The sequence below is a fragment of the Lycorma delicatula genome, chromosome 1 (assembly GCF_047948215.1).
Source record: "Lycorma delicatula isolate Av1 chromosome 1, ASM4794821v1, whole genome shotgun sequence".
Lineage (NCBI taxonomy): Eukaryota > Metazoa > Arthropoda > Insecta > Hemiptera > Fulgoridae > Lycorma > Lycorma delicatula.
Genome location: NC_134455.1, coordinates 387,919,881 through 387,936,412, shown reverse-complemented (window position 1 = coordinate 387,936,412; position 16,532 = coordinate 387,919,881). Strand labels below are relative to the sequence as shown.

Here is a 16,532-nt window from a genome sequence, read left to right as displayed (position 1 = left end):
TGAAAACAGCTGTTTTTAATTTTTACAAATTCATAACAATTTTGTTTTTTTTTTAATAGACTCTTAAATCAGTTTTCTCAGAATTAATTTTCTACAAGTTCTGATAATAAAATTTACAATTTATTAATCATTTAACAACAAAGTTATTGTAATTCAAACGTGTTTTTGTCAGAATTTTTCTATTTTATGTTGGATATCTTGAAAATTATGTGAGCTACTGTTCTGGGACATGTTTTGTTCAATTTTTCAGGTCAATAAGCATATGAAACTTCAAGTTTAACCCTTATATAATGCTAAAAAAACCTCACTATGACCTCATTTCACCAGGGGAACTAAAATCCAGGTGAAATGTTTAGTTAACCATAACTTGATAATGAAGCATTTTCAGACATATGTTTGTATGAAATATTTTCCTCATTTTAAGCTCTAGAATCAGTTCCCAAATTATTTCCCTTTCCTCGTAACTTACAATTGACTTAACTTAACAATGCCAGCTAAAAAAATTGGTAGTGAAAGGTTAGCTCCTTTTATGTTTAAACAAAAATTTTGAAAATTAGGTAGGTTAAAAAGTTATTATGATGGACAATTGCCCTATCAAATAGAAAATTGTCAATTACAGAAAGGCCATCAGAAAGTTATGCAATTCAGTTTCTTTTTTTTACTCATTTCTTGTTTACATGAACAGTATAACATACTATGGATTAGTTTACTGTGTTAGATAGTTTACTACGTAAATATGTTACTATGTATAGTTTATTAAACTATAGTAGATAGTTTACTATGAATTACGATGCGGAAGTGTACCACCGAGTTAATTGTTTGCAATTACTTGATTGGTTGTCAGCAGAATTTTATAAATGAGGTGACATTTAAAAAAATAAAAGCTTAATAAATTTTATAATAATTAAAAATTTGATAAAACAAATAATTACAAAGATATTGAAGATTAAAAAATTAAGGTAGCCGCCATTTTGAAATTTTTGAAGATGCTGTTTTTAAAATTTTTTATTTTGTATAATAAGACACTAGTCTTAGATTTCCCAAATGTAATTAAAGTAGAGAACCATACCCGTTCCTGAGAAATAATTTTTTTTTTTGAAAATCACAAAATGGCATTCAGAAGGAAAACAAAGCAAAATAGATCTTAGGTCGACATGAACTTTTTTTTTGCTCATTTTGGTGTCCTGAATCAATATCTGAAGTTCAGGGAATATCCTGGAACACTCTGCATAAATATATATATATATTTTTTTTAAAATAAATGTTTTAAAGGAAACAGTAAAAAAACAAATTTATCAAAAACCAAGATAAGAATAAGTATTTATATTGAGCAATTCACAATGCTGTACACTAATAGCAGAACAATCACTGAGACAGATTTTATGTTTAAAGATTAAGTAATGCTTATATTTAATGTATGTGCTGAAAGACAGACTGGAAATTATGAGCAACATCAGAAATGGTTCAATATGTCAGCAATGGTACATACAAGATCATTACAAGTACTTTGTAATGATCTTATCTGTAAAAGAAGTCATCTTCTTTCAAACTTTACTAGAGTTCCTGAGAAATGCAGACTTTCAGGTTTCTTTCTATTAGAAAGAAAGCACAGTACTCATCTGATAAACTTTACATAACCCAAGAAGTATTTCTTTAGAAATACATTGTTGCAATAGTAATTCTTTCTAACAGATTCAGTAATTCCGTAAGTGGAATCTAGTTAGTTCTCAATGCCAATCAGTCTTCATGATTTCAGTCTAAGATGAGTTTGCCCTACTTCATCTTTGAACAGTGTTACTATACTCACATCAAAATGCAAGTTGCCATAAGTAATTTGCTTTCATCAGTAAATTTCAATTGTAAGAACTCCCTGCAATGATTAGAATTCAATTATATACACATTGAAGTTTAAAACAACCATCTAAACACCCATGTGTTACACTGTGCAATGATTAGTAACTTCATACTTCTATATAATATTTCTATAATACTTCTATATAATAGAAAGGCAATATACAAGAGATTTTATTTAGATTTATCTGTTATAACTCGGTCCATGTGAAATTAATGTTTCCTTTAAGTGATTAAATTTCTACACGAGATACACCATTTGTTCTGTTAAAAATGTTAAATTTTCTTTTGTTGTGGTATATCTTTTAATAAAATTTGTCTACAGGATGGGACTGGCGATTTACACAAGATGTATCATCTCTACCTAAGTCAGACAATAGAAGAACAGTAGCACAATTAGTGTATGGTTTTTTTTAAATATTACTCTTACAGAGACAATTGCCAGTTGGTTCATTGTCCATTAACTGGAGAATTAATTAGAAAGAAAGATATAGTTGAACTTCATTTACCACCTCCATATAGAACATATAAGTTCAACTTATTACGAAATATTATAAAGGAAAAATTCCTAATCACCAATGGATTATGTGTACAAGATCCTATTCAATTGAACTGTAATTTAACTTATACATTACAAGAAAATGAATTATATAATTTCTGGGGGTTATGTAAGGAAACATTTACATTGTGGAAGCCATTGATTGCAAATCAGAATCAACATTCACCAAGAATTGTGAAAAGTAAATCAAGAAATCCCCGTCCTCTAATGCAAGCAAATGTTAATTTACGTAGAAGCAGATCAAGAGTTAATTTCCGTAGAAGCACAGAAGACATTACTGATTTTCTGTAAAACAAAATTTTACGCCTTTAAAAATTTTCCATGTATTTAGGCTTGATAACTTCACAAAATAAAGACTTATATAAATTATCCAACTTAGTCAGGTCAACCATCAAACCAAATTGTATTGTATGTAGGTCTTTAATACAACTGGACTAGTTGTCCTTCTACATCAAGGCAGTAAGTAGATAGAATCACCCACCAATTCTCCCTATTGTTAAAGTGATGTTAGTAAGAGTTGTCTGACGAACCGGCCAACTTCACTCAATATTGAAACATCAATGTGTTCATGTCATTCAGAAAATTTGAATTTAATTTTCAATTTTACTTTTCAAATCATTAATCGGAAAGTGATAAAATGAGTATGACAGCAACAAATTTTTGCAACTTTTGAACTGTAATAAAACTTATATACATCTGTGAAATATATCTTCACTTACTGAGATGTACTGACAACAGAGATCTAATGAAAGATGCTTAACAAAATTTACTTAATTTTTTTTTTAGATTAATAAAAATGCCAACTCAAAATATTCAGAAGAAACTTTAGCTATATATTTCCCTTATGATCCAAGATATTAGCTGTGATGACATAGCTACTCTTAATTTTGTTTTAATAAACGGTCAAGCTAAGTAATTTCCTGAAACACTCATTGTCCATTTTTAGAATTATTCTAAAATTGCTTGCTACTAACTCTGGCAATAAATTTGTGTAGGTGAAACTCTTCCCATTTAACCACTTTTTGTCCAAATTGATAGTTTCTTCCTTGAAACTGAAATAAAGTTTAAAGTAGTAGATGCGACTCCAATCTTTTGTAATGTAGACAGAGCCAGAGGTATAGTGAACATCTAATAAACACACACACTGCAAGTACTTATTGTCATTATCGATCCATTGCAAAATCTCAGTTGCAAAGGCAGCACGACGAGGGCCATCATCTGTCTGTAGATATTGTAATATCTGAACTTTATACACATGCAACCTTAGTTTCTTGTGTAAAACTTTTTGCACGTTGCCCAGGGAATCCCTGGTTCACGAGATGCACAATGATTAGATTCAGAAAAGTTATGTAGAAATGCTTGCTGCACAACCTCAACCTTCTCTTCACTAATGGATGGCTGCCCTGTTCACAGAACGTCGACTAGACTTCCATTCTGCTTAAATTTTGCATACCATGCAAATGATACTCTTACTATCAGGTGCTGGTCTTCCATATTCCCTTCTAAAATCGGTGATTTCAACTCGTGATACCACAACACATATTGCACTTTCTCCTGGATTGACACCACTTTATAAAAAAATTAATCACAGTACCTTCTACTCTGCCTTTACCTGTAACAAACTAATGTAAAAAAAAAATTGATAATTTTTTTCTTTCTTCTGCCACAAACCGCAAAACTGTTACTGTAATAGTTTTTTTGTAATAAATTTTTATATTCATGGAAAGACTTTATGGACACCCTGTATTTTAAAGTATTCATCAAAACTATTTTATATTATATTAAGTGTGTTATCTCATATTTGGTATGTTCAATTTATTAATTTTTTTCTAATTACACATAAAGCCAAGATATCCAGCTCAGGCAGATTTTTGTTTTTATTGGTGCCTAAATATTTTGATCTCAACAATTGTGCATTGTTTTTTCTTCACTTTGCTCTTATGACCTCTCATACATGCACAAGTGAATACATTTTTATAACTTTTTCCATACTCCCTTAAAGTTCTATCTTCAGTACTTCCTTTATCCACTAACCTGGATTAGGCACTGAGGATCACAGACTTCCCTTTTCCTAAGATCTATAGATTCTTCTAACTCTGCCTGTTACCTTCCCTCGACTAATCTTTGTTCTTTTCAATTTCTGATGGTATTAGAGGACTCTAGGGATCAGTAATTCATTTCACTGGCATAACAGAAAAGCATTTTCTCTCTACTGGCAAAAAATTTAGTACCCAGGAGTTGGTGCCTTCATCGTATGTAAAGCCTAAAATGAATGTTTTTCCTTCATTTAATTCAAGTGTGTTAATTTTTCTTTGATTTTATTGTCAATATGTTTCAAAGTTAACACTTTGGTACAGAATTTATGAGTAAAAGTAATTAAACAGAATTAAGTTAACACTAACTAGAATAGGGTTTGCACCCTACAAGAATAAAAAAATAGATAAAAGACGGTGAAAAGAAAATTCTTGTTGACAAGTAAAAAAACAAGAGAATATATACGATTACCAATTTTTTTCAAAAAGTCAGGATTCTATTTACTTTTTTTTAATGCATGAGGTAATGAAGAATATCCTGAGCTTTATTCTGATAAAAATATGGAAAACTCATTTTTAAAATTAAGTTTTCTGCTAGTAAGGATAATTTGTTTACTTATCCCATCAAAAGCTGTTAAGTATAATTATTTAATTTATAACTATTTTTGTAATTATCTAATAACAGAATCTGTTTACTTAAATCAAGAACTAATCTTTACAATTCGCTGCATAAATTGGATAATTTATTACAATTGAGTTGTTCCATGCATGCATACATATTGCTTACAATGTGCATCACGAAAAGGTTCACTAACAAGGGTCAGTAGGAAGCAGATTACGAATGTAATTATATAATATTTGGCCCAAAAATTGTGTAAAAATGACTTAACAGTTTCTTTTAAGTATAATAATGTAAGCATCAATATTCTTAATCTGATTTCTTGAATTTAACCGATGAAAATAGACTGATGATTCTCCAAAATACTTGCATAACAATTTTGTTTGTATAACAATACATAGAAAAGTAACTACTTACAGTTCATCAATAAATTGTCTCTATATATAAATGGTGAGACAATCAGAGAAGTATCACCTATAAGGTACGGTACGTGGCCATTAATATATTGTTCTGTTTGATCGTATGTGTGTTTGGCATGCCAGTTATTTACTAAAAACTATGTAAATAAAAATTTGTTTCTCCAACAAAAACTAAGTGAACATTTGTGCCTACATAAAATTTAATCATAAATAAATAACATTGTGCAGTATATAGATTTTTTCATGGCACGTAACCAAAGGATTAAATGAATTCAACACTTCAACTTTACTGTGGAATAAAGTATATTTAAAAGTAAAATTATTGACTGATAGTTACACTTAACATAAAATAGTAACATAAATTGTATAGCCTGTAAAATAACAATTATTTCTACTTATCAGGTTCTGAACCACTTCCATCAAAGACACCAAATGAAACAGGGTAACAATCTAATGAGGATAAATTAATCACAGCTAATGTCTTTGAGTCTGCAAATCGAGGCACACATACCAGTCTAGTTTTATGAACACCACCATCATCTATAAAAATAGAATTAATACAGTTACAAAAACTAAAATATTACAATTTTTTTGGTTTACAATCCATAATCACCAAATACTTTCTATGTGTGTTTAGAGTTTTAGTATTTCTCTGTAATGGTTCTCTTCAACATCTTGGCTATCCACTTTTGTTTTCAAATTCCTTAGATTACATGATGTGACCAATAAATGGATCTCTTAATTTTATAATATTTTTCCTAATAAAGATACTGTAAAATATATGAAAAACACATAATAGATAATGATAAAGAAAAGATCAAAATAAAATAGGTCAATTGAAAAAGAAAAATATAGAAATAATCTTGTAATGAATCAGATTGATTACTTTGTTGGAAATAACTGAAAAAGTAATTAATATAATGTAACCATGTTAAAAAGGAATTATGGAAAAATAAAGATGAAACATGATGAGGCAAAGCCCAGGAAGAACCAAAAAGAAGACAAACCAATATGGAAATTAATAATGAGGATGAAATTGAAGTTTGTTCTGCAACATTCCAATGAGGGCAAAGTAGCAGTAGGAAAATAATGAGTGAATGGCAATCTAGCTAACATGTTCCAAGTTCATGTTTCCCCTGGAAACTTGAAATATGAATAAAATAATGAATACAAAATGGAGAAAATAATTTGCTCAGTGGAAACATTCTAATTTGAACTTATTTGATTTAAAACTTCAGCTTAACCAAAATAAAACATGAGCCTGCTCTGGGTAGCCACTCAAGTAATCTGCATACAACATGCAAGTATAACCTATAAAAGTAACTTTACTTTGAATAATATTAACTCAAATATAATTAATGAATTAATTTAACTTAAAAAATCAACATCATAGCTTAGTCAAATTATATACTTGAAAAACATTGAGTTAACGTGGTTATTCTAGGTAGATAAAAATAATATTACAGTGATTAAATATTTTAAAAATTGAGAGATTTTAAATCCAAAAAGATTCTCATAAAAAAACTTAGAAGTTGAAAGGTTCAAGTTAAAAATAAAATGCTAATTTATTAAAAATTACTAACCATTAATGAATGGCTAAATTACCATACCAATCGTGTGGGTAATTAGGCGGCTAATAACCATACCAATCATAACCACTTTTATGAATTTTAAAACTGAAAAATAATATTTATATCACTTAACTTTTGCTCTCATATTTCAGTGCACAGTATAAATATATATATATATATATATATATATATATATATATATATATATAACTATATTACTTTATATAACAAATGTGGTTTTTGCAGCCTCATACAGATTTTAATAAATGCTACTAAGAATTCCAGAATGCTTCATTGAATATTTATAATAAACTTTACTTTCCCATCTAGATAGCGCTATAGCTCTAGAAGGGAAACTACTTGGTCAGATTACTTCTGTATATTATGCCATTAAATTTTCATTTTAAAAGGTCAAGGGAGTGAGACTGTGGAGCAAGGTCATCCTAAGTATATTGAGATTTCACCTATTTAACAACATATTTTTCTTAGGCACATTTGTTAACAATTAAAAAATAACATTGCAAAAAAATATTTTGCAAGATCACACCACACCAAAAAATGCTGTTGAAGTCATCTGCTATGCTTTGACGTCACAGATGAGCAGTAGAATTAAATAAATGAATAATATTTACAACCTTAAGGGGATTCATTCAGCCTGGCTGGATCTACTCTAACCTGGTGTGTTTAGTCTCGCAGCTATACCAGCCTGCCAACTGTACAAGTGAAATTTATTCTTTGTAAGATGGAAATTTACATTAGTTTGGTTAATACCACCACACCTGCATGAATTAAGTACAGTATGCACGCATACTTTAGTTAGAATCACTGAATTAAATAAATGAAAAAATATTACATTTAAATAAAATTATAATTTTAAATTAAGTTGTGTGTGCAAGCCATGCATCAGAAACAATCCACAGTTGTAGGGCTTTTCCAGAATGCATCTTTAGCCATATGATGGGAAAGCCCTATAAGTGCTAACAGTTTTTTTTTTTAATTTAATTGACAATAACGAACTAGTAATCGATTTAAATTTTAGTAAAAGAAAAATACTTTTCCAATAGGGTTCACATTCCCTCCAGAACTCTACTTAAAAATCACTTCTTAAAATTTACCAAAGATCATCCAGAAAGCAAGTTCCAAAGGGCTAATTAAAAGATCAAGAACATTCTATAATGTAAAATTTTTATTGCTCTGAAGTACAAATCTTATTTTACTTTTTCACATAGTTCCCTTCATTATTGAGGCACTTACTACAGCAGGACACCAGAAGTTACATCCCTTTACCATAAAATGATGCCACCTGTGATACAAGTCACATACTGACAACTTGTTTGACATCATAGTGATGGAACTGTTGGCTAGGAAGGAAAGGAAGGTTTTAAGATACAAGAATGGGTGATAGTCACTTCGTGTAAGGTTCAGATTGTAAGGGGAATAAAATTATTGAACTATTCCTAGTCGAAGGCCATGAGAAACTTATGTTGTAGCAGCAAGGTGAAGATAATTTACTCTAATATAAGCAGTTACTTTAATACAGATTTGAATATTATATAGTGGATACCAGTGTTCATTGGTGGTTCTTTCTTTCTTTTTCCTGTTTAGCCTCTGGTACCTACCGTTTAGATAATTCTTCAGAGGATGAATGAGGATGATATGTAATGAGTGTAAGTGAAGTGTAGTCTTGTACATTCTCAGGTCGACCATTCCTGAGATGTGTGGTTAATTGAAACCCAACCACCAAAGAACACCGGTATCCACGATCTAGTATTCAAATCCATGTAAAAATAACTGGGCTTTACTAGGACTTGAACGCTGTAACTCTCGACTTCCAAATCAGCTGATTTGGGAGGACGCATTAACCACTAGACCAACCCGGTGGGTTCATTGGTGGTTGGGTTTCAATTAACCACACATCTCAGGAATGGTCGACCTGAGACTGTACAAGACTAAACTATTTACATTCATTCATACATATCATCCTTTGAAGTAATACCTTACGGTAGTTTTGGAGGCTAAACAGAAAAATAGAGCAAGGTGAAGTTGTGTTGTCATGAAGTAAGCTACATTACTTGGCCAGAATAGCATTGAAATTTTTTCAGTATTAAGCAATGGACATCACTATTGATTGTGCAGCCTTGAGGCAAGAATTCAACAAGCTAAACCTCTTTATTGCCCCAAAACAATATACATATGATCTTCCAAGTGGAAAACAATGAGTTTGTCTTTCTGGGTAATAAAGTGTGTTGCCACATTCCGTAGAATGTAGTTTCATTTCAGGTGTAATGTGTGACAACCATGTTTCTTCCCTAGTTAACACTTGAATAAATTGTTCTGTATAAAGTTAAAAATTCCAACATGTTGCCCAACTATTTCATTTTGTGACTTTCCGTGACCATCTTAGACACCTAAAATGCACATAGTTTTGATAATTCAATCTCTCATAAACAATTTTAGACAGAAGCAATAGTGAAATTTCTGAAAAACGTATGGGAAGAGATTGGTTACCTGCTCCATTCATCATTGTGCATGTTTTTGCATTCTTCACTAAATAATTGCAACCACCTCCACATCATGGAATTATTCATTGTACTTTTTCCATAAATGTTGCAAATTTGATAGTGAATTTCAACCAGTTTAATGTTCCTTGCATTCAAGAAGCAGATCAGAGACCAAATTTTGCATTGGGTAACTAGATTTCCTTAAACATTATAAAAACATAGTAAGAAGTGTACAGATTAGACAACTGAATAAAAATGGCATCAATCCCTTCATAACATATCAGGTGACTCAGCACGCATGTGATTGTAGAATCATGATCACAGCACTGAAGCATCTATATTTAGAAATGGAACTTACTTTCTGGATATAACTTGTACCATTTTACATTGTATCACAAAATTAAAATTGTTAGAATTAACATTAAAACAACAGTTGGGTTCTAAAATATACTTACTACAATTAACATCAATGATTTTAGTCTCAAACTTAGGTTGATTTCCAGCAAAATAAATATCAGGTTGGGAATCCAATATAAAAGGATCATCATCATAGTACGGATAACAACCTACAAAAAATAATTCACAATTTACAAATATATAATACAAATAAACTTGAACCAAAAAGTATTTTCAACAAAATGATTAATGTATTTAAGTAATAAAAGTCAATGTAATAATAGTAGGGTCAATGCAGTAGTTTTACTTTGGGCAGGATAATGGTAAACAATGGTTTCAGCCGACAAAGGGTAGATGAACCTCCAGAGATGGCTGGACAATAAATGCAGGAAATTGGGGTATGAATTGATAAAGTTCCTTACCAGTCACAGTTGTTTTAAAGCATATGTGTGAGCATGGATGTAGAGACCCTCTGCAGTATGAGATTACTGTAGGGAAAGGACACTGCAGAACACATGTGTTCATGTACTACCAGTTCCTGGAGGATAAAAAAGCATTCTGGAGAGAATTCAGGGTAGTTACCCCATAAAACATCATGGGAACTATGTTATAGATTGTACGGGATAGCACATATGGTATCCATAATATAGGTCAAGATCATCTGTACAACAATGGCAGAGAAAGTACAGGGGTGAATAATTCCCCTGGAATCTCCTTGAGGCTGCGTTCATATTAAAGCAGGTCCAGCTCCAAGAAGTAACTAAGAAAAAAAGGGGTAGGTAAACAGCATGATGATTTTGCTCTATACATCAAATATTTCAAGTAGCAAAATGGAAAATAAAGTGACAATTACTGAAACCACATTTAAAAAAACAATTCCAATAAATCACTGAAGCTAAACAACATTGGTTTTAGTTTTGTTGCACGATGCTATTAACATTTATTGATGAAAGATGTTCAAATAGTTAGCAACCTGTCAACTTCTGCAAATCGTTACAGAGTCTGTACACTTAAAAATCAAGAACCACTGGGATAATCTGAATGGTACTTATATCATTGAACTTAGTGGTCTTTTAAAATGTAAATTTATCAAGATAACTTCATTGGATGTCAGTAAAACTTAAACAGAATGTTACATTTACAGCTATTTTTCATGTTTCAATATTTTGAGTTACTAATAAAATAATGCTCTATAAGAAATAGTTAAGCTGTATAGGACGAATGAGTAAAATTATAAAGATTATTTATTTTAATATCTCATTCATCAAAACTAAGTTCACTGTTATTAGGAATTAGCTATTTAACATAAAATTTTATTGTTCAATGATTTTTGTAAATAAATGAGTATGGTAATTCTTCTAAGTACTTGCAAGGTTTAATAAAAAAAAATATGAAACATTTTTAAATTTTCCATGCTGTTTAAGTCCAATTGTCAGGTTTTTTTTTTGTTGGTATACTTGTCCCTAACTAATATTTACATTGGTAGCCATACTGGATGATTAGTTTATTTTTGGCTTTTGAAAAGGCTACACATCTTTTTCTAAGGTCAGCGTTTTTTAACTTGTGGAAAAATTGAGCAAAGAATTTACGTTAAAGTTTGCTTTAAGAATAAGTACAGCATCAGATTGGAAATGCTGAATGCTACTTTCACCAATTATTCTATGAATAAAACAAGTGGTAAAAACATTTCCAAGAGGGCCTTGAAGATGTTGAAGATGACGAGCACACCCTGTATGTCTCAGCACATCAGCAATCAATGATAACGTCAACAAAGTAAAGAAAACGATTATGGACAATCACCAAATCATTAACAGATGCTGATGATGCTGGCATATCATTTGACTAATGCCAAGCAACTTTCTCAGGTGTTTTGGACATGAAACATGTGGCAGCAAAATTTGTTCCAAAATTGGCAAATTACCAAAAGCAGTGGTGACTGAACATTGCACAGGAGAGTTGCTGAATGAAGTCAACGACAACCCAGCACTGCTCAAACATGTCGTAACTGGTAATGCATCATGAGTGTATAGGTATGCTGTTTAAACTAAGGCCCAAGGTTTAAACGGAAGGTTCCTGAAGAGCCAAGACCAAAAAACGCTTGTCACGTTCGATCCGCAGTGTTCTTCAATTTAAAAGTTTAGTGTATCATGAATTCTTGCCAGCACGTCATACGGTCAGTCAGGAGTAATAACTGGTAGTTCTACGCAGTTTGCATGAAGCAATCCAAAGAAAACGCCCAGATTTGTGCCGAAACAATTCATGGCAATTGTACCATGGTAATATAATCCACCTGTTTATACTTCACTGCTTGTTCGTGAATTTTTGACGAAAAACACCATTATGATGCTTCAGCCTCTGTTTTCATCAGACATAGCCTCCTGATTTCTTCCTATTTCCCATGCTAAAAAGAACCATGAAAAGATAACAGAGGAGCTCGAAAATTGGAAAAAGTCGCTGGCACAAATGTATTATATCTGAAGGAGAGTACTTCGAAAGGGACAATAATAATGATGAATAAATTAAGATATTTTGTGAAAAAAATCAGGTAGATATTTTTTCATGTTTTCTACCTGTTCCATAGTAAAATAATGAAAAAGGATTTTTGCTTCAGAGTCACTGTTTATTTCAATTCTTTTCTTTTACTGTTTTTTGGGGATAACTTATGAACATAACTTGTTTTAATGAGACTGAAATTTGACATATACACTTATTTTCAATTAAACATGTATAATGTATATGAGTGAAAGCTCAGGAATAACTTGCTACTTCCTTTATTTGGAATATTTACCAGTGGTCGCTCCTTGACAAAAAAATTTATGCTCAGAATACACTACCAAAAAAAGACCGTTGTGACTGACTGAAATGTAAGTGGCCATTAAACAAAAGAAAAATTTACACCACACACACAAACAATCAAATATATTAACCATAAAGTAATCATTAGATAAAGACTACTTTAATTTAATATAAACAAATCTTACTTAGAGTATCTGGTGCTGTAGGAGCTAGGTGACCCCATTTTAGTGTACTCTCCAATATATTCAATGAATCAGTAAGATCACTATAAAGTGAAATATCAGTAATCGGTTGGCCAGATGTTCCTATCACCAAACGGTCTTCTATTTGAAAACAATATGGATTTGTAACACCATTCAGTGAATTAAACTTAGAAGCCTGAAAAGATAAAAATAAATGTTCAATACCATTGACATAAAAAAATATAAAATAAAATACTCTAATATTTATGAGACATTATGTAACACTAGAATTGGTTCTTTATCTTTATTTTTAAATGGTCAGTAATACTCATGGTAAACTAAATCCTAAATATTCAACTTGTTCTGCCTACATATATTTTACTAGTTATTCTGTGTGAGTCCATATGTCTGACTTGTCATATAGATCATTATTACTCATTTAAATTGTTTAGAAGTTATTTATTAACGAATTAATTATTCTATATAAAACTATCAATTTTTTAATCAATAAATATAATGTCATTACATTATTTTAAATAAAGAGGTAAAAGAATTTTAACAAACATATAAGGTAAATAATCTACAATATTTTACTCAAATACAAACCTTAGGAAACATGCAATAATGTAATGGCTGTTGAGGAATTCTGTGATTTGCTGGATCAAATTCACCAGGCATGAGATCAACTGTAATAAATTCCTGTAAAAACCAAAAATGTCAATAAACAAAAACTGTATATATTACATAGCTAACTGTATTAGTTGGATAGTTCAGTAATATAGTGAACAATAACAACAAAACTATAGCATTAACCTTTTTTTTTTCTTGTGTAGTTACTCTGTAATGGTAGTTCTTCCTTTAATAGTATAGAAACAAAAATATCATCAGTATCCCTAAAAATAAGAGTATAGTTCTTAATACAAATATCAGTAAATTTTGATTTTAAACAATTCCCTAATGAAGCCAGTTTCCATTCAGTCTTCAAGTCGTATGTCTGAAATTCCGTAGATTGATAAATCAGAAAATTTACCAGAAATAATCAACTTGAAGTAAAATGGAAACAACAGAGAGTTAGTAAATTTTATACTGCTTAAGTTAAAGAATTTTGGCAAAATTCTCTTTAACAGTATTTTGATAACAAAATTACTGTATTTACTGACAAAGAAATGAGTCACATGATAATGGTTAATGAATTATAAGTCTTTTACTCTTTGTATGGTGTGTGTGTGTATGGGAAGGAGGGAGAGAGACAGTGTGTGTTGTGTGGAGGCATCATGTGTCTATGCCTCCACACAAGTGTTATCTTAAGTGTGTTCTTAGTTTTGTGATTCAAAATTTCACATACAACAAAATGCCTGTATTTAAACATCTTTTCTTAGTTTAAGTGTTAAAATAATTTAAAAAATAGCATAATTTAAAAAAAAAAATGGTTTATAATATAAGAAAGGAAAAATCATGGCTTATGATATATGAAAAAAATTTTTAAATTAACCTTGAAAGGGAAATTTCATTCAGAAAAAACATTACAACTAGCCAAAGATATTAGGGCTAGGAACAAGAGTAAAGGAATTTTTTTGGCAGAATTTATGAAGCCAGATACAACAATATCTGCATATGTTTATTGTAAAACATTAACAAAGCTTAGGAAAGCGATACAGAATAAACTGTGAGGGATGCTAATAAGCAGACTGTTTATTTGCATGATCATGTAGTCTCACACCGCCACTAGCACTAGGGATGCAGTAAACAAGTTTAAGGAGCAGATTTTTTACCACTTCCCCTTATAGCCCTGATTTTCATCTGTTCCCAAAATTCAAGAACTGACTGGCTACTTAACACTTCAAAAGCAATCAACTCAAAGACTGAGTCAACGAATGAAATAGGTACTTTGTTGGCACTGTTCTTAGAAAAGGGAATAGACAAGCTGAAATTACAAAAAGTACTTATTTTGGCAGGGACTGTCAAAAATTTATAAAAGTATGCATGTATAACTTTTATATAAAGTTTCAATTTACTTTTACTTTTTCAAATTATTTTGTTTATTTTTATTACTTGACAAATATTAATTTATACATAACCTTTATATACTTTTGTATTGCATAGAAGTAGTACCACTGAAGTAAATCTAACTTAATTTACTATAAAATTTTTTTTCATTTAATTCTATAGTAGAAAACTACTTACAACAAGCTGTTCCAAAAATTCATCAAGTTGTTCAACTGCAGACAATGTACTGCTGGATTCTTCAATAGTCAATGTTTGTATTACTTTATTATTTTTGCTTCAGGAGTCGATCGAACAGAATTTCCTGCATTATAAAAATTAAACATTCTATAAAACTTCAGTTATTTTTAAATTCACACGTAGTTTCTTTTAATTAATTATAAGAGTGAACATCATATTCACTTTTTAGCTAGCAAGACTGCACATCATTAAGCATTAGCTTGTAAGATTTGATTCCTAAAATGTCTTCATTTTACACAAATGCAGAATCTCAATTATACGTGGACACCTACCAAAGTGATATGAATATTAATAATGAACACAAATAAATAAATTTCAATATGTATCCCATGTTACCAATGTTCTTTGTAGTAATATTTCAATAACACAAATAGTAACAAGTGATGGTTATGACATTACTCAGGAACTGTTACCCCTTCCTGGATAAAACCAACTATTGATCAGTAATTTAACTAACAATCTTTTGTGAGACCAGTATAATCTTAAAGAAATTTTCTTTGTAAAATTGAGTTGTACATAAAATTGAGAATCAATTTGATTAACTCATAGTTTTGTCATGTAAAGTTAGTATCATTGCTATTATTAGATGATTAATAAGCTTTCTACAGTAAAAGAAAACAACTACAGGTGATTTTATTTTATTAATTTTTTCTCTTACTAAAACAGATAACCCTAGTTATCTGTTGTAAAATAAAGTCTAGTTATAGTTGTAAAGTAGTGAAAGTTTTTTAGAATTTTCTTTTTTAAAGAAATTATAAAATGCTGTCTTACTAACAATTCTAAAATAATGTCCTACTACAATAACAAATCTTTACTTACACACTGGTAATTTTTTTCTCCAAATAAAACTTGTTTAAGTCACGGTACCTCCTCTATGAATCATGAGACCTTGCCGTTGGTGAGGGGGCTTGAGTGCTCAGGGATACAGAGTAGCTGGACCGAAGGAGCAACCATATCGGAGAGGTATCTGTTGAGAGCCAGACTAAGGAATGATTCCTGAAAGAGGGCAGCAGCTCTTTCAGTAGTTGTTAGGGGCGTGAGTCACAATGACTTAAACGGCCATATCAACATCACTCAGTCCTCTGAGTACTGCGCAGCTGAAAACAATGGAAAACTACAGCTGTTTTTTTCCAAGAAAATGTAGCTCTCTGCATTTTCATTTAACAAAAATGGAGGCGCCTTCCTTGGTAAAATATTCCGGAGGCAAAATAGTACCCCGTTCGGATCTCCGGGTGGGGACTACTAAGGAAGGGGTCACCAGAAAACTAAAAAATAACATTCTACGAGTCGGAGCGTGGAACGTTAGAAGCTTAAATAGGGTTGGTAGGCTAGAAAATTTAAAAAGGGAAATGGATGGGGTG

General features: G+C 30.8%; 1 protein-coding gene across 1 annotated transcript; it reads right to left on the bottom strand.

Annotated features, from left to right (window-relative positions):
- Positions 1 to 5,772: 5,772 nt before the first annotated feature.
- On the bottom strand, positions 5,773 to 15,235 carry LOC142317337 (DNA polymerase delta subunit 2-like). Its single transcript, XM_075353814.1, has 5 exons — positions 15,112 to 15,235; positions 13,534 to 13,626; positions 12,931 to 13,123; positions 10,009 to 10,119; positions 5,773 to 6,021 (listed from the first exon to the last, which is right to left on the bottom strand). Exons 2-5 carry the CDS (start codon positions 13,603 to 13,605, stop codon positions 5,873 to 5,875), a joined length of 525 nt encoding a protein of 174 aa, XP_075209929.1. The 5' UTR covers positions 13,606 to 13,626; positions 15,112 to 15,235; the 3' UTR covers positions 5,773 to 5,872.
- Positions 15,236 to 16,532: the final 1,297 nt, after the last annotated feature.

What these genes read in the sequence shown, in the direction of transcription:
- LOC142317337 (XM_075353814.1), bottom strand. Translation starts at nt 13,605, where the DNA reads ATGCCTGGTGAATTTGATCCAGCAAATCACAGAATTCCTCAACAGCCA. An exon ending in ATTATTGCATGTTTCCTAAG is followed by an intron (nt 13,124 to 13,533) that starts GTTTGTATTTGA and finishes TTATCTTTTCAG; the next exon opens with GCTTCTAAGTTTAATTCACT. An exon ending in AATCATTGATGTTAATTGTA is followed by an intron (nt 6,022 to 10,008) that starts GTAAGTATATTT and finishes CTATTTTTATAG; the next exon opens with ATGATGGTGGTGTTCATAAA.